Source organism: Neodiprion lecontei, chromosome 2, assembly GCF_021901455.1.
Source record: "Neodiprion lecontei isolate iyNeoLeco1 chromosome 2, iyNeoLeco1.1, whole genome shotgun sequence".
NCBI lineage: Eukaryota > Metazoa > Arthropoda > Insecta > Hymenoptera > Diprionidae > Neodiprion > Neodiprion lecontei.
In genome coordinates, this window is record NC_060261.1 from 6,946,213 (window position 1) to 6,973,050 (window position 26,838).

The window sequence follows — 26,838 nt, forward strand, 5'->3', positions numbered from 1 at the left end:
AATTTGATTGAAACGTGAAATAAATAATCAGCGTACTCCAACAAAAGTAACACTATTATTTATGAATGCAACTTTACAATCAGGTAAACTACAATGCCTTATTCATTTATTTTTTTTAAATCAGAGTTTCAGCTCTTGAAAGTTTTGGCTCACGGCCACCTAACATCGAGAATAAGTAGCCGTAAAATATTAAATCTAATTAATCAATTTGTCCATAAATGTTTACGCCGACGTCACCAGTGTTCATACACTTCAAGGGTCCTGGCATCCACTCTATCCCATACTCTTTGGGTCCTGGATAATCGATGTATCTCAAGAAGGCTGTGGTTCCGAATCTCTCCGCAGTTGCTCTTGTTTTGTATGTGAATGCTAAATGTTGACATTCAACATGGCGGCATGTCGTCAGTGCTGTGCTGTGTCGTGGTGAGTTTTGTAAAAAAATTTAAGATTATGTGTCTTCGTTACTTTAAATCTAGTTTACAATGTTTTATTATACAACTTTTAGTACTCTTCAGTAACGCTGCGGCGAGTCTCAATACAAATCAAGTAATATGATATACCAATTAACGGAATGTAGTTAGAAAAAATCTAAATACTCCACAATGAAGCACACACAACACATACATCGGTACAATATTTTGTGAAACTTTCGACTATAAATCAACATACGCGTATCTAAATTGAATTGTTCTGACTGACTAACTGCCGTTCCATCATGGACATTTTACTAACGTACTTTCGTGTGAGGTCAATCATACACCGTTTCTGTGGCCAGGTTGACACTGCTTGCTCCAATTTCTTATACAGCTACTAAAACTAATACAGTTACTATAGCGTTTTGTGCTTGATAAGCACGTTGTAGTTTATCAAATGAGTCAAATGATTTGCATGTCCAATAAGTACTCCGAAAGTAACGTATCCTATTTACTTACATTTTTTTCTAATCACTACCAGTTCACGTCAGTTGCGTAGCCCGCATATCCATTACCAAATAACTTGCAAACATTGCATTCACGACAAGCTCTTGTAATCTACCAAATATTTCGCAATGTTGTTGCTACTATTTCATTGGCTTGAATGTATAACAAATTAAATAATTTCTGATAATGAGTAATGTTTGGTAATATAGATTGAGTCATTTTACATTTGACAGAAAGAGAATTGGTGAAACAATACACTTTTCACAGTTGTTAAATAAATGTATCATCTGCTTCAAAGATAATACCATCTGTCACTGATGTTGTCTAAGATTCAAACGATGACGATGCTCATACTGTTCTAAGTAGCACAGTATGCCAACCTACATTCGCTTTCAATCTATTGAGAGTTCCTTTAATACTTTATTTCAAATTGAATTCAAGAGCAAAGTGCATTTCCAGGTTCTTTTTTATATTACTTGTGTTTGAAATGTCATTGGAGCAAGCAAAATAGGCTAAGTTGAATATTTGCATTCACTTATATATATGCGAAATTTCGATGCAAACCTGTTTAAAGTGGTCCTTGATGGCGCTCATGTATCAAGACATCTCGGCAAAGATTGAATTAAATTTACAAAAACTTAGAACACTTCATGCAACTCATATTAGATGATGACCATTCCCATTGCTTAATCAGTCACTTAAGTACGTTTGTTTACCTAGATTCGAAATTCAGGTTACTACTGGTATAATTTGTAAGATTCACTCATCATATTCGTCGACGATAATGTAAATTATTGCCAAAAAATCAGAGATTTCTGTTCACGAAAATCTGGAAATTTAAGTTTTTATCTTCAAATGTTTGCCATATCGAATGAGTAAAGATATTTCATGTTTAAGATCCAGTCGATATAATAAGCTGATAGAAGTTACTTATTTCCTATAAATGTTGTCTAATTAACCTGCAATTACTGAACACAGAAAAATCTCAGTTTTTTGATTACTCTTGATTAACTCTGTTTTTTGTCAGCAATGTTTAAAATTTAAATGAACGGGCAAAATTATTCCTTAAAATTTTGGCAACAGGAATCATAAATTAATGTTTTTCAGCCCCTCCCCTACACAAATTTACCATATCAAATTGTAACAATCAATCACTTTTTGGCAACAATATCTCTATTATGTGTAGAAAAGGAATAGCGTATAGCCGACTCTCTCGATAGTGCCTCTCGCAATAGGGCCACTTCCCTCAGCAGGATTTCCCACTATTCCAGTTGAATATAGCGTAGCCACAGTTTTGCCAGATACTCTCGCAATACGGCCGGCAATGAAAGTAAATTGTTGGAAGAAAACAGCATAGCCCTTACAGATTTTTGATGGCCCTATTGCGAGAGGCTCAGTTCAAAGCGATATAAATCTACCTCAAGTTCTTTAGTGGAGGTATGCAAATTCTTAGAAATATCATACCCTACACCCCCATAACCGACGCTGTACTTAGAAAATTGAAAAACTTCAAGCACTGAGTTACTAGAAATATTAGAAAATTGTGTAACAGAAAAGCAGGGGCAACCCTGTAATCCCATTCCTGGAAAGTTAGACAAACAATAATTGATGAAGTTTGTAAAGTCAACATAATGAAACATTATTCTCTCTAAACCATTTTTTTGCAACCTCAGAATTACTTTTAAGAGGCTGAGTTTGCAAAATATGAGTTTAGCTTGCTTTATTACAATTTACTGAATTTCAGGCAATACTAAGCTTTCAAAACTGTTTTTCGATTTACTGTTTTATTTCTGACTTTTATCCAATTTTTCGTGCTCAGATTCATCATAGGCATGGTCCATTATAAAAACGTTTAATTCAGTGTACGTAAACGTTAATTTTATCTACTCGTGTTCTAAAGATTTGCATAAATTCTTTTCACCATGTCAATTAGAGAACAGCTCAAATCACATCACTCTGTGTGACTAGCAATACGTTGTAATTTGAGCACATTTATTCAGAACCACTCATTTTTTTAAGTCAGTCTGAAATACTCAAAATACTTCTAAATTTTGATTATGCATCAAGTACTGTTTTTTCTATTTTATCAGCAACGTGAATCATATGACAATTTTCGACACTGTATTATCTAAACATAAATTTTTGACTTTATGCACAAATCCCACATGCACATGATTTTAACAGACACTACGTGTGAATTATTATACCGTGTGTCGCATATGCTAAAATGGTAGGAATTCAGTGTTCCATCAAAACAGACAAAAAATTTTACCCAACGTGAGAACTGACACTGTCAACAAGCTAAAACAGTACACACATTTCTACATTAATGCTTTCTGAAAACATATCGCCGCTAATCATCGTGTTTTCCGTTCATTCAGTTCATTTCTATTTTCTGATCTAGATTATTGCGCTCGAATTTCCAGAGACATCCTATCTATAGTGGCGTGTTTTAAGACGATGATGAAGCATTAAAGCAAAAAAAATTGTTAGTTTTAAGAATATTGGTGAACTTTTGTTTTGTTAGGACAAAAAAAAACAATTCCAGCAATTCCAAAATTTATTTTAATGATTCTGCTAAAAGAAAAAACTATCACAACGAATGAAAACTGTTATAAACAAACTCCTCTTGGTCTAAAAATATTTGAAAATAACAATACTCCAGTTCAATATCTACTTCAACTACTATCCAAAGTATCTTTGATGTAGTATTCCTAAGATTAGATAATATTGGTGTAGTTGATTCATGATTGTATTATTTTTTTTTGTTCCAGATTGTGTAATTGTTAGTTTAGGATATTTTTGAAATCAACGCTCACTGTAAATTCCACATTTAAAAGCTGAAGAAGAAAACGATACTCTAGAATTATTGGAACGACACAACCACACTCAGCACGCATTGAAGACATCTGAGGATTTTCAAGCCAACATTTATCCTTTAAATCTCCAATGTTTTTGATTTATTCCTTTTATAAAGGATGACTGATGTTTAAGAAAAACACAGTTATTCTCGAACAAGCTAAATTTAGTAATTATCAAACAGTTGTTATGATATTATTAATGCAAAGATTCGTGGAAAGTATTGTTCGTATGATATGATGTGTTAAAATATTTTGTACACATATTAATCATTCGAAATACTCATGCTAACCGTATTGTTCGTTTGTAAACTGTGTATGCAACCCGCTTAATGAAAAGGAGCTAGGTACTCTGCGTAGTGGTGACCCTGCGATTGTGATTGCTGCCTTGGCTGGGATTGTGCTAATTTGATCTGTTAATGGGACAAAAGAATTATCCACAATTTGAGAGTGCCAAGTTTGCTAAGAATAAGAACAGCCGTGGTAGTTCTCGTTAAACAATCTACCACAATTAACAAGATACCCGTGTCACCTTCCTCCCTAGTTGCCGGTCACAAGAGAATCTGCATTTCAGCAGCGTTTCCAAACAAAAGGAAAAAAAAAAAAAAAAAAACACGCCTTTCTCCCTCTTTGTTAAGTTCTTGTAACGTTGTAATAGTAAACAAATATATAAGGTACCAAGAACCATTCTGTGATATCTATGTTAACACTTAAATAATTGAAAAGACTAAAAGTTCTAAATATAAGTATATATATTGCAAAGGAGCAGAAGCGAAGACAAAAAACACAATTTAAAAAGAAAAAAAAAAACGACAAAAAAAATAAATAAAATAAAAACGAAAACAAAAAAATTCAAAAGAAGATTTAAAAAAATTAAATAAAATAATTCAAAGTCAAATAATAAATTACCTATAATCGATTGACGGAGATATTTAAAATTAACATAAGAAGAGAACAAAAAAAAAAAAACATAAAAACGTTGAAAATTTCAAATAATGTCCAATAATCCTCAGTGGAAAACGTTCCAGCCGCCAATAATGAACTCCGACCCAGCAATACTTGACTACAAATCCATGACCATCCCAAGTCCTAAGGTTGTAGGAGCGCCACACCAATCAGGCGGCGGATACCGCAATGGTACCGGTTACAGCGGAGATCACTTCATGGGTTCACCTCCTAGCTGTGGAAAAAATTCGTCAAGTTATGTAAATTATCCTAGTTCGCAGACATCACCACGTAACGGCACAACTAGATTTCCAATTGGCACGTTCACTGGTATGGAAGGAGGTATTGGTTACACAGGAGAACCTACGACCAATAATTCGTCTTACCAAGATCAGTCCAACAACCAAGGCACCCGTGAGACTGGAATAATCGAAAAATTATTGGTGAGTCATCATGATCAGCCTCGTCGTACTGTTACGAATGTATTACGGTGTCCGATTTAGTAAAGCTTGAAACTGTTGTGAAATTATTTGACGCTTGCCTTCAGTGTAGTTTATCTCATACATCAGCTTTTCTTCCATTGCTGTGATAATTGCATTGGTCCTTGCTGAGTACGCATGTATCAAACACATATTTTAAACACGAAGGTATCAAAACCGAAAAATGGCCTGTCGAAAGTTCAGAAAGTGACTAAAATTATACAACTTGAATTCGACTAAAACAACGTTTTCTTAACATGGAAACAATTTTTAAGCTATTTTATCATTGCTTTATTAAAAAATACATTCACATTATTCAATATTCAATATTATTGATAGTTGCAGTATCCATTTCTCATGGAAATAAGTGCAGATTCATCGAAATTTTACAAACAATACGATTGTTGTACTAAAAACATTGTCTAAGGCTATGATCTTTTCATAGTTATTCATGAGTGAAATGTGATTTCACCATTTCTTTTTCAATTAATTTTTCCACTGGGTCGAAAATCTGATACATCCTTAAGAGAATGTGTCTAAACGCTGGTAGAACTGGTGTAATTTTGACATTAGTTGAAACATCATCTAACTTCATTTTACTATATACTAATTAACTTATGTTAACTTTGTTTTTTCCATGTGATGCACAGCATTCTTACGGATTTATACAGTGCTGTGAGCGGCAAGCCAGACTGTTTTTTCATTTTAGCCAATTCAGTGGTAATATAGAGCATCTGAAAATTGGAGATCCAGTTGAATTTGAAATGACATATGATCGACGAACAGGAAAACCTATTGCTAGCACCGTGAGCAAGATTGCTCCGGAAGTGGTAAATAACACAATTATTAGCATGAGTCACTTTAAAACCTACTGTAGCAGTTTGCTTCAAGTCCGTTCAATTGTTCCAATAAAGAATATTTTGAATGCATTTTTATAATCTCCAATTGCTGTTGATGACTTGTGTGCGTGGTTTTGCTAATCTGTTGTAGAGAGGAATGGCTACGGAGGTAGATTGAAATTATGATAACTTCTAGAAACCAAATTTACAAGTATGGTCAAAGCTACGAAAAATTTTCTTTTATGAAGATACAATTTCAATCAGCTCTTTTGTGGCAACTCGTTTCCGCAATAGGATAACATACTTACGCACACTAACTTCCAAAAGTAAATGAAGATAATGGAATGATGTTTAAAATGTGCCTGGACTGAGAGCGAACCAAAACTAACAATAAGTTTCACAGATATAACATACAGGCTTACAGTACAAGCTCAAATCTCAATAAAATAAGTAACGTAAATTCTAAAAGTCCTCTCAATCCTTGAGGTAGATTCACATCGAGTTGTCACTGTTTGTGAAGAAATAGACTGAGTGATAACGCAATATAGTATCAAACAATTTGACATGAAATGAATTGATGAATATTTTAAAATGCCGAAAAAAATCATGTATTGCAGGTACTGAGTGAAGAGAGGGTTACTGGCAATGTAACAACAGAGCTACACAGTAGTGGCGATTCACAAGGACGAATTAGCTATGAAAATCGTGGCGAGTGTTTCTTCCTGCCTTATACCAAAGATGATGTAGAAGGAAACGTCACTCTGCGTGCGGGTGACAAAGTGTCTTTTCAAATTGCTACTAATCAACGGTTAGTGTTGGTTGTGATTTTATGTACACCGTTTACTGACTTACAGATGTTTATAAACTTGCAGTTATTTTCACAATCAATTTTCACAGAATCTAAAATAAAATATAAAGTTGCGTGGTGGTCGTGAAGTAATTTTTCGTTCTTAGAATTGTGAAATCTCAAATGCTTAATGGTCATAAAAAGTGCGAGCTTCTTGACAGATCTTTAAAATTTTTTCTGAATTCTTGACTGTTGGGTTTGTTTCTCATTTAAGAAAGGTATCTACCTCCGCCCTTGCGAAAAAGATGGGGAACTGCTCTCAGAGTTTCAGGACTCAGAAACTAACACCTTGAGTTCTGTTTGATTTTTATTGTTCATTGCCTTCTTTAGTATTTAATCTATAGTTTGAATAGTTCTTTGTCAACTTCAACTTATAGAATTCACTTTGAACCTAATCTAAATTATAATACCATTTTAATGATTCAATTTAATCACAAACAATAATAGCTACCTAAGTGCACTAACAATTTACCTGTAATGGTATTAAGTATGAGAGTTTTTACATATTTCAGAGGTAACTTGGGTGCTTGTCATGTCAGACTTGAAAATCCAGCCCATCCTGTCCGTTACCGCGGAGTAGTTTGTTCAATGAAAGAAAGTTTTGGCTTCATTGAACGAGCCGACGTTGTCAAAGAGATTTTCTTCCACTTTAGTGAGGCCAAATCAATGAAAGATGAGTTAAGGCTGGGAGATGATGTAGAATTCATCATACAAACGCGAAATGTAAGTTCATTTATTACAACTAAATTCAAGCTGAAAAATAAATCAGTACATATGGTGTCACTTAATATGAAAGATGCAGAATTAATGAGAAAATATTCTTTATCAATTTGGTGACATAACAAAGTTTTAAGCAGTGTGGTGGTTGCGCGACCCTCGCCAGTACATTTTAACTGAAAAAATTAAGTTTTCTGTAATAGATTGAACATGTTTCTAAAAAATTGAGTACAACTGGCTGTTCGTTTATGGTAAAAATGTATCAAGTGAATTTAAGCTGAGGACTGCAGAGCTTATATTCTCTTCATTTGTTACAATGATGAATATAATGCTAATGTATGTAAATATTTATTGAGATGGCAGAGGTTTACAAGATCCCCTTGCAAGAGGTTACTCGTGAAAATAATGTTACATCTCTATAATGTAGGAAAGTCTAGTTAGGGCATGTTCTATACCTTGTGGTTCGCACAGCATTAGATAGTTCTACCGAAATAACCATACTCTTTCAGCGATTCCAACATTGTCCATGAAGCAGTTTAGTGAACTATTCAACTTGTCAATAACAATAAAACCGCATTTTGCATTTTCTAAAACTCCCAAGTTTCACGATCAGAAATTTAGAGTTCAATCAGTCGTAAATGGAGAATTTTGTAATTTTATAATCAGCAAAAAGTGTATTTGTGTCCTTATCAATTTTTTTAGGGCAAAGAAGTCGCATGCAATATTACTAAATTACCACCAGGATCTATTGTCTTTGAAGAAGTTGGTAATGAAGTTGTAAAAGGACAAGTATTGAAACCTTTGGAGCGAGGTACAGCTGCACGTCATCAAAACGATCCATTGCCTGGTCGAATCAGATATAGAGCACCGGACCACTCTGAAGTCGAAGTGCCATTCGGGGATAAGGATCAGAAGGGCGATTTTACATTGAGGTGAAATGTGATATATGAAATGATAAGCAAATAATCTTGAGGTTTATTCTTATGTAGATTGAGTATTGAAATTGTCGTTTTCTTAAAAATAATCTAATTTTCTTTTTAGGCATGGTGATTGGGTTCAGTTTCGCATTGCAACTGATACTAGAGACCAACTGAAAAGAGCCACAGAAATCTCTTTACTCCCTGAATCTTTTTCTGTGTCAGGAGAACGCCGTGAGCAAGGCATCATTGCTGCACTAAAAGAGGGTTTTGGATTTATACGTTGCGTTGACCGAGACGCAAAACTTTTCTTCCATTTCAATGAAGTTCTGGATGTAGATAGAGAAATCAGTGTGAATGATGAAGTCGAATTCACAGTTATACAAGTATAAATTTTATATTTATAAATTCTGTCTAACCGACCGACATATCTAAAAGAATAAAAGGCTGCCAAGTTTTCATTTAAACCTAAAGTATACAATTGGTGAGAGATTAACAGTAACGTCTAATAACTTTAATTTTTTAGAATATTTACGAAAGAGATATGATATCTGTTTTCTCTGATTAACATTTGCTGCTGTACAGAGACTTGACATTGGCAGACTTTTTTTCTTTACAAGTCACAGATATGATGAATTTAAACATTCACACGTTGTTAGACTTATAGAGAACTTATACAGAATATTTACTTTTTTTTTTAATGTACGGATTACAATTGAATCTATATTCAATAGTAAATGCTGAAAGTTTCAGTATACATTTTCAAAAATTCACAAAGAAATTTGAGAAGTTCAACACGTAAGAGATATCGTTAACTGTGCGTCTCAGTGTTGACCTAACTTGTTGGCATACGTTGATCATCAATGATTCTCTCATATTTTCGATTTTGATGATTTTCAAAGCTGGACTAACCATAAATACAGTTCGGGATTATTCCACAAAAAACTCCAATAAATTTGCAGACATTTTGATATCAACCTGAGGGAGCCAGGAATTTTAACTTTATTGATATATAAATTTTGATGTTTCTTATTTAGGATCCCTCATCATCATTCTCCAATTCTCGACAAAGCGCAATTAGATTGACACATCTGCCATCAGGTAGTGTTCAATTTGAAAGTGTTATAGAAACAACTGTACCAGGTAGTATAGTTCAGGATATTAATGGCATTGAACCTGGCCTTATTGGTTATTTAAAAGATGGCCAACAAAAGAATATCATCTTTTTCACAAAAGACTGTGACCCAAAAAGTATTCCAAGGCTTGGTGACAAGGTGAGAAAGTTTCGTTAACTTGATACCTTTACTTTTATAAAAAAACATTATGTTTTTCTTCAATTGTCCTATGTGTGGTTCTGTTTCTCTAATTTCGTTCTGATACGTCGTCAATCCCAGTCAATAAATTTATTCATTTTAAATTTTCTTGAAAATTTTCGAACAGTGAGTACTTTAAAATTGAAATTATCCCAGAAAATTTCTATTCCAGGTCACATTCAACATTTGCCAAGTGAAGCGAAATAAAGAACTTGTCGCCGTAGACATATCATTAACCAATTCGAACGAAAAAACTCAGAATGGAAATAAGAAATCAAATGGCTCAATCATCCAAGGCTTTATTGCTGCCCTCAAGGATGGATTTGGCTTCATTGAGACTGTGAATCACGAAAGGGAAATATTTTTTCACTTCAGGTAAAACAAATTAAAATGACATACTTTGCCAATGGCTTGCAAAATTATATACACTTTGAAGTGCTGATTATATTTTTTGTATGGCTTGTATTTATCTAGCAAAAACACAATATTAAATTTCATTTACGAAATTCGCGTGCAGTGTTGAGATATTTTCTTTCTAATATATTGTAGACACGATCATAAATTTTATTATAGATGTCAGACGACGTAAGTAGGTAGAAATTGCATTTCTTTCCTATATCCAACATAGTGAAAACGCTAGTAGAGAATATATATGTATACATGTGTTCCATTCTTCTAGATTTAGACTTTTTTTTCTTTTTTCCAAAAATCAGTAATGAAAGTTCAAAATATTAATTTTGACAACTCTGCCAAAGTATTTCTAATAAATATTTCACTCAAATGTCGAAAAAAAAAAGGAAAAAAGAATAAAAAATTGAAATGACTTATTGTTTGAACCGAAATAGCTCTCGTATGTTTTAATTTGATGTTGAGATGAGCATTATCAATCTTCAGCCTATCGAGTGGTTCCTAAGTCCTTGTCCCTTTGCACTTAGATGTATTTAAAACTGAATATATGTTAAGATTGCGAGTATCGGTTAAATTTACTGAACAGATCTGATGTCCAGGAAATATAAATTTAGCTCTCTACAATTACCAATTCGTTTGATGGTATAGAATTGGTTTATTATAGAACACTGTCATTTTCTTTGTGCCCTTACCTTCTACTGTCTATATAAAACTCGTTACGCTGTTCTCACAATGGTTCCCAATATTTACCAATGTACCATTACCATACCAACAGCTTTAGTGCTAAATCAGACAATAGGAGAATTTTTTTTAGATTATATACTAAACTTATCGTAAATATTATCAAATCTTATCATCGAAGTAAAATCTTGAATTTATGTCCAGTAATTTTGACGGTGAAGCTAACACTTTGGAGTTGGGAGCTGACGTTGAGTGTACTATTGGCACTGGAAACGGCCGAGGTACAGGTGGTTGTGCAGCTGCGGAATTTGTACGATTAGTACCTCGCGGAACAATCCCTAGGCCTGTATGTACTGGGGAAGTACTAGATGGTACAGTTGTACGACCTCTGAGAAGCGCTAATCCTGACCAAGTTGAATATGCTGGGCTAATCAAAATAAATCCTACTACTGAAGACGAAGAGACACCAGAATATGAATTTGGAATCATGGGTCTTGTGAATAAACGTGAACTGTTACAGTCCGGTGATCCAGTTCAATTACAGGTAGATGCAGCAGGGCATGCTTGTAATATTGTAGCTGTACGCAAAAAACGAAGAGCAACAGTTGATGCAGTTAAAGGTCCATTTGGATTTCTTGCATACGAAGTTGATGAGGGAAAAAAATTATTTTTCCACATGAGCGAAGTTAGGGATCACGCTACTCTTCAACCTGGTGACCAGGTTGAATTTGTTTTGGTAACAAATCAGCGTACAGGAAAATCATCGGCATGCAACGTGACCCGTTTAAGGTAATTAAATATGACAACAAAAATTTCTTAAATGACACAAATAATGTAGTTTTCCGTATATTTCATTGGTAGATTGCAGTTTTCTAAATCTGAGATTACAGAAAAAAAACTCTTTAAAAATATGCTGAACTTTCAGGACAGATATGAAAAATAATCATTTTTTAACCAGTTTCACTTCAAATTTTCGAAGTCAACTATGTTCTTGGTACTAACATTACATGGGCTCTGGTCTAAATATTTATCGTTGTGTGTGATCTGTAGAAATGTAATGGAATCATAAATAATAAATTTAATAATATATAATAGCAATCATTGATTGAATTCTTGTAATTTACAGTGACGTAGTCCAACAGCGGCCTGAACGGCTGATAAGCCGTCTGCGTACTATTTCATTAGAAGATACAGGCCCAAAATTAACAGTTGTTAGACAACCACGAGGCCCGGATGGTACTCGAGGATTTGGCCAGGAGAGACCTCCCCACATTCCTGGCGCTATTCAAGAATAATCTTGTACCCTACCAATGATTATTTATCCAAATTGTACCTACATTAAATATTTTTAGTCCATGCACTTGAATGCCGAGATTATTATTATGAACGTAAAGGTAACCAAATTGAAAATAACAATTAACAATAATAACATTATTAATAATAACTATCGTAATAATAATAATCGGCAATTCGGACGTTAAAATTATCAGAAACAACGAGTCATTTTATCTCCATAAAGGTAAAAAAGGGGGCAGTTAGTCCAATCCATGATTTGAAATAAACTTTGCTTCTGTAGCTACAATTTTTATGCTGATTTGTTTTCTACTGTTTTGCAAGTATACAAAAACTTGTTCCGCAATGTTTTTCGTTCGTCTTTTTTTTTCTTTCTTCTTTTTTTTTTTTTTTGTACACAATGTAAAACCCATAGTTATCGCAAATGTTGCATCTGATAACTATTTCAATTTGATGCAGTCAGATAAGTCTGAAAAAAAATTGGAGTTTGTAAGTTAAAAAAGTTTATTTAAATTGGGTTGCAAAATGAATAGGACCCGGTGTTTGGCTGTATGATAACCATCCAGCTGGGCCTGGCATAGATTGCCATGTTCTAAAATCAACGTTTCCTGTTTGACTTTGTAAAAATATACTTACATGTTGATACAAGTTTTATTTATATCGATTTGTTTGGACTATTTGTGCTACCCAGAGATATACACTCACTGAGACTAGGCATATTATAGTACAATCACACACATGCTGTGTATGTGTATGATCGAAATGGTTCACCATGTCTTAAATGAGAAAAATGCATGACTGAGCTAATGGATTATCTATTTAAGTGCATGATGATCATAATGATGAAGATAATCGAAATGATGAAAGCGATAAAGATGCACAAATGTGCGTCTCCATTATATAAATTACTGTATCGCGAAATCAATTAATGAAATGTTTACGAATTTGTACAATACAAACCGAAAAAAAAAAATAATAAGAACCAAGAAAATATAAGTTAAATCTGGCCAATCGTTTGTCGTAGATAATATATTTTATACACAATACGTACACACACTTCATGCATATTTACGTGTATACATGAGTGCTGTGTTGGTGTTGACACGCGCATGCGCTCGTTCAAGTGTATATATTTATTTGACATATTATATATATTACATATGTATGAATAAATATATATACATGATTCACGTACCAAGCTTGAAATCGTCAATTTCGCGGATTGTACAGCAATTTTTATACAAAGCACAAAGGGTACAAACTATTTTGTACCAAGTCCGAATTATTGTACTTGGTACAATAATTTTCAAACAGTTTGAGCTATGCACAAAATTGCTATATCAAACAGTGAATATCAAAGTCTCGCGTAACTTGGTACCAGACTTCTTGTACATACAAAACCCAAAAGAAACGTATAGATAGATTAGAGCGGAACAAAAAAAAATTCCTTTTCGATATTAGTCTTCCCTATACATTGAAAAGTTGTACTCTCTAACTCTAAACACCCACCTGAAAGAATGTTGGGTTTATATTAAATGCCACTCTTTGGTCATGAATGTTTATTATCCATATAATTGAAATATAGTGGTCCTTTGGGAACAGAAAGATGCAGTCCCATAGAAAAAAATTCTTTTGGGCGGGTTTCCAAAATTCAGAATACAACTTCTCGGTGTATAGAGAAAATTGATTTCGATAATCCCATTTTTTCGTTTCATTCTAATGTATACATGTGTATGTGTGTATGTATGTATGTATATACATATGTGTACACACACACCTATGTACGAAGATAAATTCTCAAGTTCCTGATGCAGTCTCGTGTTGTCAAATCAAATTAGTATTATACATGCAGTGAAAATATGATGAAATTATTAATCGTCTATAAAAGAAATTTAATCATTCACATTTTATAAGTTTGCCATTACGACTGTGAACGATATAGACGTGGCACTACTTAGAAATAGACGAAAGAATAACATAATCATGTAATACATACACAAGCACGATACAAATTAAGCGCTTGTCCTAAGGCCCATAGATCCAACACATCATATGCATACATACTGTAAAACTATTGGTGAAAAATAAACATATGAAGCATCAACGAAATATTTCGTACTTCATAGTATTTTATTTGACGAATACTTGTATGCGTATAGTTATTCATCATATCCACATTCTCTCAAGCTTCAAAAGGTTCCAATAGTAAAGTGGAGTAATTAGTATTTTATGATAGCAATGTGATATTCAATGAGTGTAGCAAATAGTGTTTAAGTCGAATACAAAGCAGAATTAAAATTTAGGTGAAGCTTGTAGACCACCAAGTAAAAGTTTGGTAAAAGTCAATCAAGCATATCTTGAGTGTTGTGCTTCTATGTGTTGTAGGACTTGTGAAAAAAAGCGAAACAAGCACAATGAAAGGCTATCTATCCATATCCTCGTTCTTCCAAATTTCCCACGTTCGCGTATATGCATTTCGACCTGGGTGTTTAAAATTGTAGGAGGAATTTCAACATTTTATTTTTTATTAGAGACGTAAAACACGTGAAGAACTCAAATCTGCTCTACAGCAAAAATGGACTTACGCACCACTTCAAGTATTTCCAGCTCGTTTTTGGGAAAGAGGGGCAAAGCGTCTGGTTCGAGCTGTCGGAAATCGCAGAATTAGGTAAGAGTTAAAGTAATTTCTTCATAATCAATTTCAGTTTTTAAATTAAAATTATGTGGATACTATTTGCACGAATAACGCGATCAATGCAACATAATTTCTAATTTCGAACATTGGTCGTGCTAAAATTTTCGTACCCAGCGTTGATTTTTGAATTATCGTAAATCCGAAAACGTACAAACTAATGTTGGTGACGCACGCTATAATCAAACTACATGCAAAAAGTTGTGTTTCGCGTTGAAATATATACTTTATTAGCATATTCCCTTACCATTTTTGTTTCTATATTCTCTCTGGAATTAAGGATGTCTATTTACGCAACTTGTACATGTGTCATAAGAATGCATTTTAAAAACGCTTCATAAGATACTAAAATTTTAAATGAACGGTACTGATAAGCATCTTGAATATTTGCATCATTTTTATACCGTGGCTAAAGAAAATGTAACCAAAATTTTAAATTTTGCCACACATTTTTTTTTTTAAACTAACGCGAAGCTATTCACATCCTGAATGTTAAGAATTATTACGCAAAGGAAGTTGAAATAATAACGTATTGAATGTCGTTGATCTCAATGAAGTCGTGGAAACATACTCGAACTGTGTGTACTACCATTTATGTACATTTCTGTAGTATATAAATGTTACAAAAATAATTACGTTCTATCAATAAGATTAGAAATAATGAAAGTCTCGTTATAACTAATTAAATGAAACTATGCTAAAAAACTTTTATTTATAAATTACTCAATAAATATTGTTGCAAAACAATTAATTTTACAACAATTTTCACAGTCATAAATTAGTGTTTTACAAAGGTAAATCACCGTACCTGTGAATCAGTAATAATTATCAACCTTATCGACTTTTTAATCTATTGTACAAATAGACTTATTACAATAAATACCCCATATATCTTTATAATATGAAAATTGGCTTCGGCTCAGGAAGTTTCCTTTTCTGGACGGAATATTATCTATTTGAAACGATAAGTGCTTGGTTCAGGAAATCAGATCGTGAAAGTAGTCACTAAATGCTGGAATAAATAAATCAGAGTTGGCTAAGTGAATTTGTAAGGGTTGAGTAATTTTAACCAATTAGAAATATATTCATATACATTTTTGCACAATATAAATAAATATCTTTTAGTACCTTACATGAATGTCTGATCGTGTGGCTCATGGATCATAGTCGATCTTCGAGGTTGACTCATTCCCGACTGCCGATTATAAACTTCACGCATTAAATTGTCTTTTTCTTGTTCTAATATGGCGATACGTTGACTTTTCTTATTTACTTCCTGAAAATTAGGACTTCAATTAGATGTCTCCTATAATCCATCTCGAATAATTTTTAAATACAACTATAGAAAAATTTTTTATATTTAAGAGCCGGCATTTTATTTGGGTTTGAATTTTTTAATTTCCAGCTTTTAGGACTCCTTGCTTACATAAAAAAACTACCATAAATACAAACTATAATAAAATGCTGGTTAGCTTCAGATTTCAGCTGCTAAGCGTGTGACACAATGTTCAGAGCTTCGAATGATTATTTATCAAAGAGTGGTTCAGCATTAAAGAAAAAAAAATAAAAAGATTAAATTAAATCAGACAGAGCCTGTTTCTTGTTGGGTTTTTACGCTTGACAGTTGAAACCTGCAGCTGACTTCACCACTGTAACAATAACTAATACCAAAATATGAAGTACAAAAAAATACACGAAACAATACCTCCGTTAATCTGTGGTTTTGTTGTTTAAGTCGGGATACTATATCTTGATGCAATTGCGCCGTAGTAGGATGGCTGATAACAGCTAAATTCATATGTAGTGGTAAGCCACCACGTTCCCAGCTACTTATTAATGCCGCGAGATGCCGGTTAACTTCGAGTACTCTTGCTCGTTGCAGTTCCAACCTTTCCTGCTGAGCTTCAGTCCATTGTTCCTGATATTTTTAAAATGACAAAAAATTACATGCCATAACAGATGTCGAAAAAAATATATTTTTCACACTTTGTAATATGAGAAGCACTAGTTTTATTGACAATTCTCTAGAACTATCCAGAAAATCAGGGTGGAAATCATGGAGAAAAAAGGGGACCATCCAGGAATTTGAAACGTACAGAAAAAAAATAAGGCAGATTTAAGCAATATATAGTTGGACAATTCATAGTTAATATTCCTCAGGCTATCTGCTTCACAGTTTAAGATAATTAGATTGTCCAATTTAGAGTTTTTGAAGTCGGATTTTCGTTTCTCAAATTTACAGTAACCTAGTCATCCATGTCATAGTTTTTGAATTCTGAGTCAGCTGCTTGATGTTTTTCGCACTCCAAGCGGTCAAATACTACGAAGCAGAGAAGGAACCATGATGTAAATTACTTAAATGTTAGAAACCATGCAGCAGATGACCTGGACAAGAAAAACCATAAAGTGGATGACCTGGAGAAAAAAACCATAAAGTGCATGACCTGGACACCAAAAAAGACACAGTGGAGGGACCTGTATGCAATTAATGACGATGTGGAGAATTTTTAATCTCCTTACCACATGTGAACCCACGCGACCCACGTGTTTAATTTTTTCTTGAGTTGCAGAAATCTGTTTGAGGTACCATTCACGAGTTTTGTCAACAGCAGTCAGACCCTGCAGCAGCACATCTTTTTCTTGTTCGATCTGTTTCATCCGTTTCATCTGCAAAGTTCACCTGATTGTAGCATTGTTTGATATACATTGGAAAGGAGAAAGGGATTTACCATATTATAATCAATACCGTTCTGCAACGTATGTCGTCTAGGCTCACGGCGCCGCCCCAATGATTTTTTCTGTTGAACATTGATCTGATTATTTTGTGTATCTACAGCTTTCCCATCACCCAAAACTCGCGCTGTTCTTACAAGACTTCTCGGATCCGCTTGATAATTCATTGCACTGACTTGTCTCTTTTCAAGTGACTTTTCGTCCCCCATCATCAAACCCATCTGCCAATTTTGCAATGCAGTTCGAATCTCAGATTTGTCAATGTTTCTTTCAAAATTCACACCCAACGAGGCTCTTCCTTCTAATCCAGCTCCGGTTCTTGGAGGTTTTGGTGGTCCGTATGGCTTTGTTATTTTTGGTTCCGGTACAGTTCTGTTATCAACTGCTTCCAGTGCAACATTACTTTCTTTACGACCTCCCAGAAGTTGTGGCATACTAAGGGTTCGCTGCTGGGCGATTGCATTATTGGGATGAATTGTGGCTGTGTTTGGAGAAGTCCAAGGTACTTTGTTTTGCCCATCGACAATTGAGACAGGAGCGGATGGTGGTCTGTTTTGTGGTACTTCTAACTTGTTAGCTTCTGCTTCAGATTTAATTTGTAGCAAACAAATTTTAAGGCCAGTGCAAAACCGTTCAAAAGATAGAAGACCATTGACTGGTGTAACTTTCTTCAGGCTTTCTAATACCCCTTTGGGCAAGCCCTGCGTACCGTCGTCTTGCCACCTCTCTTGAATATCAGCAAATTTAACAAATCCACTACGCTCATCGTCCATTATGTCAAATAAGGTTCTCATTGCAGAGACAAAGCCTTTTGGCAACCCGTCTAGGTTTGCAGACTGTATTTGAGCCATGGTTGGGCAATATTGTAAAGAATTGTACTTAATAAGACTATTATTGGCACTAAATGTACAGGTGATACCCTCTTCTACTTCATGGTAGTCACTAGCCAAGAAAGAGTCGGTGTGTCGGAAGCGACAGTAGAATTAATTTATTTTTGATTATTAGTTTCTATCAGTAGTAGAATAGATGAACAAACGATTAATCCAGGAAGTAAAGATGTTAGCTATTTTGAAAAAGGTCAGTAGTATTATACCAACGTTGCACGAGTTTTCTTTGACGTTTAAACTGCGAACAACACGCCACGTTAGAGAACGCGAAGAATACATGAATTGAACTTGCAATTAAAGGTTAGAATAATAAACGAACTGATTACGGATTCGTAGGTACAAAATTTAAGGTTTAATCTATACACAACACGAAAATATAAGGTGCTATTTCGAACAAGTGTTTGTATTATATCCTCGGTCTTTGACTGACAATGAGCATATTTAAAGACTGTGGCGTTTATACCAGTTTATACAGATAAGTCCCGGAACTCCTGTAGCTTACTACAGGTGGCTGTGTACCTCACCTAGGGCGTTGACCGAAGATATTTAAAGACTGTCAACCATATGAACTCTGATCACGGTCGTTATATGTCGCGAAACTCTGGATGTGGGTGCGGGCCGCGTAACCAAGATCCCTTATATCCTGTCGGTTATGCTTCACAAGTTGTCCGCTGGACGTGTGGCGCTTCAATATTGGTTAGTAGACAGTGACACTAGAAAAGAAATTACAGTATTCTGCAATACCGACTCTATTTTCGGGATGGTTAGAATCGGTGGATCCTAACAGATCCTCAGAATCTTACATTAGATGTTGAGTCGAACAGCTCCAGAAATGACAAATATATATTCTAAGGAGATACTTAGCCGGCTGGTGATATGCATATATACAGAGTTATGTCGCAGTACATTTTACCATCAAAATCATATCATACATCATCATACATCACACATCATATCATCATACATAGTATTAAAGTTCGATACCAAATTTTGGATGTCGGATGTTCAGAAACTGACGTCACCTAAAATTTTTTTTCTTTGACGTCATCGATCTATAGTAATCGTCGACGACGAAAATCAGCTAACCGAATTCCTCAGTCCGGAAACAACCGCGCAGTAGAGAGGACGTATGAGAATCGCGCTCCGCAGATTTCGAGTGCCAGGCTCTTTACTTCCTGGATCCTGCGCTCCAGGTCCGCTACCTGGTGAAACTCGACTTCCAGGACAAGCGCTCCGTAGTTCCTGCGCTCCAGGTCCTTTACCTGATGAATTTCGACTTCCAGGAACAGCGCTCTGTAGTTCCTGTGCTTCAGGTCCTTTATCTGGTGAATTTTCACCTCCAGGACCAGTGCTCCGTAGTTCCTGCATTCCAGATCCTTTACCTGTTGAATTTTGATCTCCAGGACGAGCGCTCCATAGTTCTTGCACTTCAGGTCCTTTATCTGGTGAATTTTCACCTCCAGGACCAGTGATCCGTAGTTCCTGCATTCCTGATCCTTTACCTGTTGAATTTTGATCTCCAGGACAAGCGCTCCGTAGTTCCTGCGCTCCAGGTCCTTTACCTGATGAATTTCGACTTCCAGGAACAGCGCTCTGTAGTTCCTGTGCTTCAGGTCCTTTATCTGGCGAATTTTCACCTCCAGGACCAGTGCTTCGTAGTTCCTGCATTCCACATCCTTTACCTGTTGAATTTTGATCTCCAGGAACAGCGTTCCGTAGTTCTGCGCTCCAGGTCCTTTACCTGGTGAATTTCGACTTCCAAGACCAACGCTCCGTAGTTTTTGCGCGGTGCAGTGAGGGCGTGAGGTATCTCATTAATCTCGTATCATCTGGTAAAACACTGACAACGAGTAAGCGAACGCACGAGAACAAAAACCAGCTACGCAGTAAACATCCGACCTACACATATACAGCTAGTATATCATTATATTTCAAAAATACTCCACTTTAACATTTTCGCGAGAGTACTTCTTGACATTTGAAGAATATTTCTGATATCTGTCAGGCGTTGAGAGACATGTTACAAAAAATATCTCTTAAATGCGTTATTCATTTATTGACATATTTTTGAAGTATACAACTAGTATTTCCACTTACTTCGCTACATTAGATCAGGATACGTACGATAAAACAATAATGATTTATAGGCTCTGCACCCAGTCCCATTTACTCAGTATTTCACCTTACCCTGGCTATTCCTCGTTATTACATACCTAAGTACAACGGCCCCCTTTGTACTCGATAAAACATTTATTCATATAGAACGTGAAATATTGAGAAACTAATACTACTGCAATCTTCTTAAAACATTCATTATGCCGTTTGTATAAACTATGAAATGGAATGCCCCATTGAACTCCGAACGCGGCACAGATCTTTTTTTCTAATGAAATGTCAAGTGTTATCAGAATTTTAAGCAATAGTGATACGGTGCAAATTTGTTCCACTTCGGCTTCAGACTCCGAACTGTAGAGTTAACTTTAACTCATTTGACAGTTATAATATATGAATATAATTTTGCTTGAAATTTAATTTTACTCACAATCAGATTAAGACTTGGCCGTATAGATATAATTTTATGATGGCGCTGAATTTGATGAACTCAAGACTGTGTACAATTCTTCAAAATCTATTGCGGAAAAAATCGGTTTTTCGAAAACGTTAGGAATGAGTTTATACTTATATCTATGGTATATTACGGTACAGTCATTCTTCGACGACTAACTCAATTTTTTCGATTACTGTGTGTATAAGGTACGTGTACTGGATGAATACTTATATTTTCAATTGAATGCAAATATTGGTTTACTCGATTCTCTGCGTCTTTTAAGTCAATATTAAATTTATAGTGTGTTGCGGAGTTTCAGCGTTGCTTTAGTAGGTCTTTGAAAAACCGTACGATAAAAGTATATAATTTGCGTTAAAATAAAGTAACGAGTGAGAAATAAATCTTTACAAGTAAGTCGCGACTGGAATATCAAACATGTTATAATTTTTCAAACTATAGTTTAAAATAAATCTCGTCAGTCTCATTTGGTATCTCTATAATTAGTATCGCGATAATTCTCAAAGCGAATCAAATCAAAAGAGTGTACATATGAGATAAAATTTCCTTAATCTTTTTAAAGGGGACGCCTGATGGCGTAAACATCTTTTTTAGAATTCACTCGGGCTAATAAAAATACAAAACACATGCGGCACATAGCAACAAGCTACTTTCTACAACTTAAATACTTAAAATACCGAACCACTTTTTGCTGGTTCAACGGAATCAGCCTGTACAATGGCGTGATGATGTTTGCAAGCGTGTAGGAAACTCAAGTGTTCATCCGGTTCGTATTAAAGCGATGCGGCGCAAGAAAGTCACTTTTCTCGCCTTTATGTACATAAATACATGTGATATAGAAGATTGAGTGACATATGGAAAAATACTTATCGCTAGTTGACGTTAAAAAGCATCAGGGCCATCAGTTCCTGTCGCAGAACAGCTCTTATTGATTATTATTATTACTGTACCACGGTATACTGATTTGACAAAATCCTGTAAAACACTTCACCACTAGCATCTGCAAGAAACCACACTACATATCTGCTTAGTCTTACACTAGATAAAATGCTTTGATAGATGCAAACTATCTGCACTTTCTCTGCAAAAATATTCGTTCTCAAAGCTCTCTACAGATTTGCATTCATATAAATGCCGACGAGTGAATTTGCATTAGGAAATTTGCGCAGCAGAGTCGAGATTATCTATCAAGCATCTAATTTGAAATCTTTGATAAATAATTTGATCACATTATATTAACTTTGATCGATGAGACTATATATACATGTAATCTGCTATATATGTATCTGCATATCGGATCAGCGCAGTTAATTTCGACACGATTCTCATCCTATTTTTTTATTTTGTTTTTCAGACCATAATTTTTTCATTTGTAACGCGCTTACAAATTTTCAACATTATTTTACATACTCTCATGCACATTTAAAGTACATCTCACGCAATTCCCGGTAATCGTAATACAGCTGTAGCACGTTGAACTGGAGATGAGAAACCGAATTATGAGCATGGGAAACTTTAACCAAAAATTCTGAATATAGTTTAAAGATAAGTTTATTATAGATTATGAAGCTGTATTGAAGAATTATTAAATTATACGCAAATAATTTTATTATGTGTAATAGAAATCTATACAAAAGGCACGAACGCGTCGAGTTCGAACTCAGAAATTCGCATCACTTTTAGACAGTTAAATTACGCCAATTTATTCTTCGTATACAGATTACAATTATCATATATACATTATCAATTCCTTTATACGCTCACAAATAGTTAACTGTGTGATCTGTACTCTAATGGTATTCCATATACGAGATGTGTGTGGTAAACAAAGACATATACGTATAATTCATTACATCTGTATGAAACATTCTGCGGGCGTTCGTTGACAGGCCTTTTCTTCTACCACCCGACGTACAATTTTATGAAATTTAGTCAGTTCGCCGCACTAGCTGGAGAGACTTTTCGTGAATTATTTCAGATTTTTCGATCCAACCGTTAGAAAATGTTTTCGTTTTTTCCAGTAAACGTGTAACTTAAGGAAAAAAAAATATATATAAACCGGTTTTCAACAACTTACGGCGAAGTTTTTTCTGTGTTTTAAACGTCCTCGTAGAATTGATTGAAAAATGTTCGTTTCTTGAACAGTTACGCTTTGTACATTGCTGCAAAATCTACAGATTCTTCGGTCATATCTGTGGGGTAAAAAGTGATTGAATTGGTGGAGAATGGTTTTATCATACAGTACGCTATACTGTGGTATATTAATCTCGTGATGCTTATGGTACATTGCATTTAACAAAAAAGCTCGGTCAAGTCTGCAACTGACAAAGTACGAATGGTTGGGCATTCGCAAACTACGATACCTACGCATATGTTCTGCAGATGTTACCCTGAATAAATAGGATTTAGCAAAAGGGTTGACCGCAATGCGATGGCGGTTTGAAATTCTATCCTTATTTCTCTGCACGTTGAACGTACGGTATTACACATGCATAGAAATATAACTGACGAGCCATTGATAAAGTTTAGCTCTGCGTGGGCAGTGAACGACAAGAGGGAAATGCCACGCCAGTGGGGTCGCAAGTGCAACGGCTTCTCAGCTTCGGTACAGATTATAGTCGGTCGCTATAAATTTATCTTTCCTCCACTCACAAGCAGTATATATACAGACTTCACTGGCCTCAGCAGAGGAGCCTGACAAGTGCTTGACTGTTTACGACCCCGTATGCGACAGTCGTGGTGGTTTATACTTCGTTTTGCTGCCGTCAGTTCCAGTCCAGACTTTCAAGAGACTGGCTCGGGTGTCGGCCTTTGGCCTTTGTGTTGTGATTAACTTTATAATATTACCAGAAATAGGGCCCGTCGGATTTGTATATTCATTGCATCTTTCACCCACCGTTGCGAACATGATGAAAATCTATAAAGTATTCGCTCTCATCGTTCTAGTTCTTGTCATAGGTACATAAGTGATAATATATGAATATATTTTGGGGCGGGGTTGAAATTCCGAATTTTAAATGTTCGGGAAGCACCAAATTCCGAATTTTTTGGTGTCTGAGTTTGAAGTAAAAGAAATGAAGTTTCGAATAAACCGAAAACCTGACGCTCAAAGTTCTGAAAGTGCAAAGTTCCGAAAGGACAAAATGCCGAAAGGCTATAACTCCGACAAGTCAAAGTTCGGGAAGTGCGAAAATGAGAAACTTTGAAAATCAAAAACATCGAAATTCCGAATGATCGAAGATTTTCAGTTTTGCGAATTTATGGCTTGGTGCAATTTCACCACTTTGGTCTTTCTTTCTTTTGGATTTTCGATATTTTTACGTTCGGAATTATTTTTCACCCAATTGATAAGTAAACTAAGCTGGGCGACTATATTTTTACTTTCGGAATTTTACTCTATCGAAACTTTATTTTTCGGAACTTTGAATTATCAGAACTTGAATTTTCGGAATCTTGTATTTCGGAACTTTGAGCCGTCGAGTTTCCAGCTGTTTAAAACTTTGTAGTTTCGTAAAAGTTTGCTTTCTTCACTTCAAGTTTCACCACCAAATTATTCGCAATTAGGTGCTTTCGGAACTTCAACTCCGTCCCTATATTTTTACTAATATAATTCATAATTGTATAATATCATTCTCGAAGATTCATTACTAGAATTTTACACAATTACAGTTTTGAAATAAATTTTATACATCGGTAACGTGAACAAATAATCGAAGGAATAGGTAAATCAGGCCTGCATCTTGTACAATAAAAGTCATGTAATTTATTCAGTACTTAGTTTATGATACAACATAAATTATACCTTATCAATATATATGTGTATATATATATATATATATATATATATATATATATATATACCATACAATAGGTACTGTGGGCATAAGATGTATTATTAGATATATTAGTTTCGCGGCTTTTTGAGCATATCAAAATTATGCAAGCGGATAACAATTCCACGATAAACGTGAGGATGGTCTCGAGTTACAACGCGATAAGTAGTTTTATGAAATCGTTGCGACGCTTTTAACGCAAAGTATCGAAATTGTTGTAATTATCAGAGGAAAAATATCGAGGGCTTAGAACCGAAGAGTAAGAGATGGAATCCAAAAACATGGAGTATTATACGGCCAGGAAGGTGTATCCGCAATTTCAAAGTTAAAATTTCGTAAGAGAAACACTGAATTGCTTTTAGCCAGGAAGGCGTAAGCCAAACTTATTTTCGCCACAACACCGTGAACTTGACATTATATAACAGAACGGCGCGATCCCCGAAATATTGAAAAATGATCGAAGTGACGGTACAGACCAGCTACTTGTCTCTTTAATTACAAATAGATTTTAACTTTCTATTTCAACTTATTGTAACGTAAAATTTCTGGCATTTTTTTTTTCATACCCCGAATTTTTTTTTATCTGGCTACAATAAATTAATCCATTAAATCCCGTTAGAGGTAATGTGACATATCTCGTAGTAAAGTAAACAATATATTATCGATTCCAGAGGCTTACTTCCTTCTGATTGAATTCAGGAAAAATTTTAACATGATGGTAAAGATGTATGGTATAGACTCCCTTGATATTTAAAATTTCACCTTCGAAAAGCATAACTACTTACATTTGTCTAGATTTCAAATTTTATTAACTACTTGATTACAATATTTTTTTTTTCTTTCTCATCTCTACAATTTTCTATGGAATCCATCGCTCAGCAATACTTGAGATAGATAAACCAATATGTTGATATTTTACATAACATGCAAATCACGAGAAAAAATTACATTTAAAGGAATATCACTCGCTTGTGAATTGGACCAAATGCATCAAGGATGTCGAATTGTGAATGCACAATGTAGCTGTGGGTACGGTTGCAAAGCCGAATATAGGTACAACAATGCTGAGGACTGCAGACTTGCGTTACGAGGTGAAAACTTTTCAAAATATTGTTATTTCAAAATATGTTGGCCCATTCATTTAGATCGTGATTATTAATCGGGGTTAACAATTTGTTCCAGGCCGCCGAAATGATAAATGTTATCGAAGACCTTGCAAACACGGAGGTTCGTGCCTTCAAATATCACAACACCCTGGCTTTAAATGTCAGTGTGAAGGCACCGGATTCTTTGGTGCTCTATGTGACAAGGGTTAGTATATGAAGTGATAATAGAAATGAGTAACCACGTTCACTATTCCAGTTACTCTGTGTAACCCCAATGGAACAAAATTACACTGAGACCAACTTATATTAGATGATGCTATGTGAATCCCAAAATTAAAAGGATTTTGTATGTTTTCTAGCTTGCCCGGGTCCACAAAACTTGCTCACCCGCGGACCTTTCCCGTACGAGTGTGTTGTGATTTAATTTCTTTCTATTACTACTTACCTGTGTGTATATTCAATGAATAAATATTATTAGGAATCCAATCAAAATGTTGGTGACCAATTGAATCTTGATATCTCACATACATTGTCGAGCATTCGTCTACCAGTGTCGTCTACTGATTTACTGAAGTTCCGTTTTTTGACTCTCGAATGCTTTGACTGGAGTCTCATTCGTCAATTGATTAGTAAGCTGAGTTACTCTGGTATCACATGTATTATTTGGTGGTAAGATTTAGTATAAATAAATATACGTAGTAGACATATTAGTTGCTTTGCATCTCTGTTGTTTTCTAATTTGGAGTGTTCGTCGGTGAGCGAAGACGTCGCTGGGATTTTCGTTTATAAAAACGCTTTCTTTCT

General features: G+C 34.9%; 3 protein-coding genes across 8 annotated transcripts; 2 read left to right on the top strand and 1 right to left on the bottom strand.

Annotated features, from left to right (window-relative positions):
* The first annotated feature begins 313 nt into the window (after nt 1–313).
* LOC107227082 (cold shock domain-containing protein E1) lies at nt 314–14,359 on the top strand. Of its 3 annotated transcripts, none has more exons than XM_015668127.2 (11): nt 314–423; nt 3,695–5,166; nt 5,853–6,032; nt 6,659–6,849; nt 7,401–7,611; nt 8,308–8,537; nt 8,647–8,908; nt 9,560–9,796; nt 10,008–10,210; nt 11,129–11,713; nt 12,051–14,359. In XM_015668127.2, the coding sequence occupies exons 2-11, from the start codon at nt 4,774–4,776 to the stop codon at nt 12,217–12,219; spliced, it is 2,661 nt and encodes an 886-aa protein (XP_015523613.1). In that variant the 5' UTR covers nt 314–423; nt 3,695–4,773; the 3' UTR covers nt 12,220–14,359. The 3 variants fall into 3 exon arrangements, with proteins under 3 accessions (XP_015523613.1, XP_046585993.1, XP_046585992.1); XM_046730037.1 differs by lacking the exon at nt 314–423 and adding an exon at nt 450–546; XM_046730036.1 differs by lacking the exon at nt 314–423 and adding an exon at nt 609–628.
* Nucleotides 14,360–15,486: 1,127 nt separating this feature from the next.
* On the bottom strand, nt 15,487–19,264 carry LOC107227204 (suppressor APC domain-containing protein 2). Of its 4 annotated transcripts, none has more exons than XR_006902545.1 (6): nt 17,639–19,263; nt 17,430–17,576; nt 16,615–16,827; nt 16,043–16,185; nt 15,546–15,921; nt 15,487–15,513 (listed from the first exon to the last, which is right to left on the bottom strand). XR_006902545.1 is itself a non-coding variant. In XM_015668300.2 (6 exons), the coding sequence occupies exons 1-6, from the start codon at nt 18,491–18,493 to the stop codon at nt 15,915–15,917; spliced, it is 1,293 nt and encodes a 430-aa protein (XP_015523786.1). In that variant the 5' UTR covers nt 18,494–19,264; the 3' UTR covers nt 15,487–15,914. The 4 variants fall into 4 exon arrangements, 3 of the variants coding, with proteins under 3 accessions (XP_015523786.1, XP_015523776.1, XP_015523768.1); XM_015668300.2 differs by having other exon boundaries at nt 15,487–15,921; nt 17,639–17,707; nt 17,780–19,264; XM_015668290.2 differs by having other exon boundaries at nt 15,487–15,921; nt 16,038–16,185; nt 17,639–19,264.
* A 4,496-nt stretch (nt 19,265–23,760) lies between these two features.
* Nucleotides 23,761–26,520, top strand: LOC107226966 (EGF-like repeat and discoidin I-like domain-containing protein 3). The gene is made up of 4 exons (XM_015667958.2): nt 23,761–24,053; nt 25,885–26,019; nt 26,111–26,239; nt 26,394–26,520. The coding sequence occupies exons 1-4, from the start codon at nt 24,002–24,004 to the stop codon at nt 26,456–26,458; spliced, it is 381 nt and encodes a 126-aa protein (XP_015523444.1). The 5' UTR covers nt 23,761–24,001; the 3' UTR covers nt 26,459–26,520.
* The last annotated feature ends 318 nt before the right edge of the window (nt 26,521–26,838 follow it).

What these genes read in the sequence shown, in the direction of transcription:
- LOC107227082 (XM_015668127.2), top strand. Translation starts at nt 4,774, where the DNA reads ATGTCCAATAATCCTCAGTGGAAAACGTTCCAGCCGCCAATAATGAAC. An exon ending in GCAAGATTGCTCCGGAAGTG is followed by an intron (nt 6,033 to 6,658) that starts GTAAATAACACA and finishes CATGTATTGCAG; the next exon opens with GTACTGAGTGAAGAGAGGGT. An exon ending in TTCCAAGGCTTGGTGACAAG is followed by an intron (nt 9,797 to 10,007) that starts GTGAGAAAGTTT and finishes TTTCTATTCCAG; the next exon opens with GTCACATTCAACATTTGCCA.
- LOC107227204 (XM_015668282.2), bottom strand. Translation starts at nt 18,493, where the DNA reads ATGGCTCAAATACAGTCTGCAAACCTAGACGGGTTGCCAAAAGGCTTT. An exon ending in GTCGCGTGGGTTCACATGTG is followed by an intron (nt 16,828 to 17,429) that starts GTAAGGAGATTA and finishes TAAAAATATCAG; the next exon opens with GAACAATGGACTGAAGCTCA. An exon ending in AAAACCACAGATTAACGGAG is followed by an intron (nt 16,186 to 16,614) that starts GTATTGTTTCGT and finishes CCTAATTTTCAG; the next exon opens with GAAGTAAATAAGAAAAGTCA.
- LOC107226966 (XM_015667958.2), top strand. Translation starts at nt 24,002, where the DNA reads ATGATGAAAATCTATAAAGTATTCGCTCTCATCGTTCTAGTTCTTGTC. An exon ending in CTGCAGACTTGCGTTACGAG is followed by an intron (nt 26,020 to 26,110) that starts GTGAAAACTTTT and finishes AATTTGTTCCAG; the next exon opens with GCCGCCGAAATGATAAATGT. An exon ending in TGGTGCTCTATGTGACAAGG is followed by an intron (nt 26,240 to 26,393) that starts GTTAGTATATGA and finishes TATGTTTTCTAG; the next exon opens with CTTGCCCGGGTCCACAAAAC.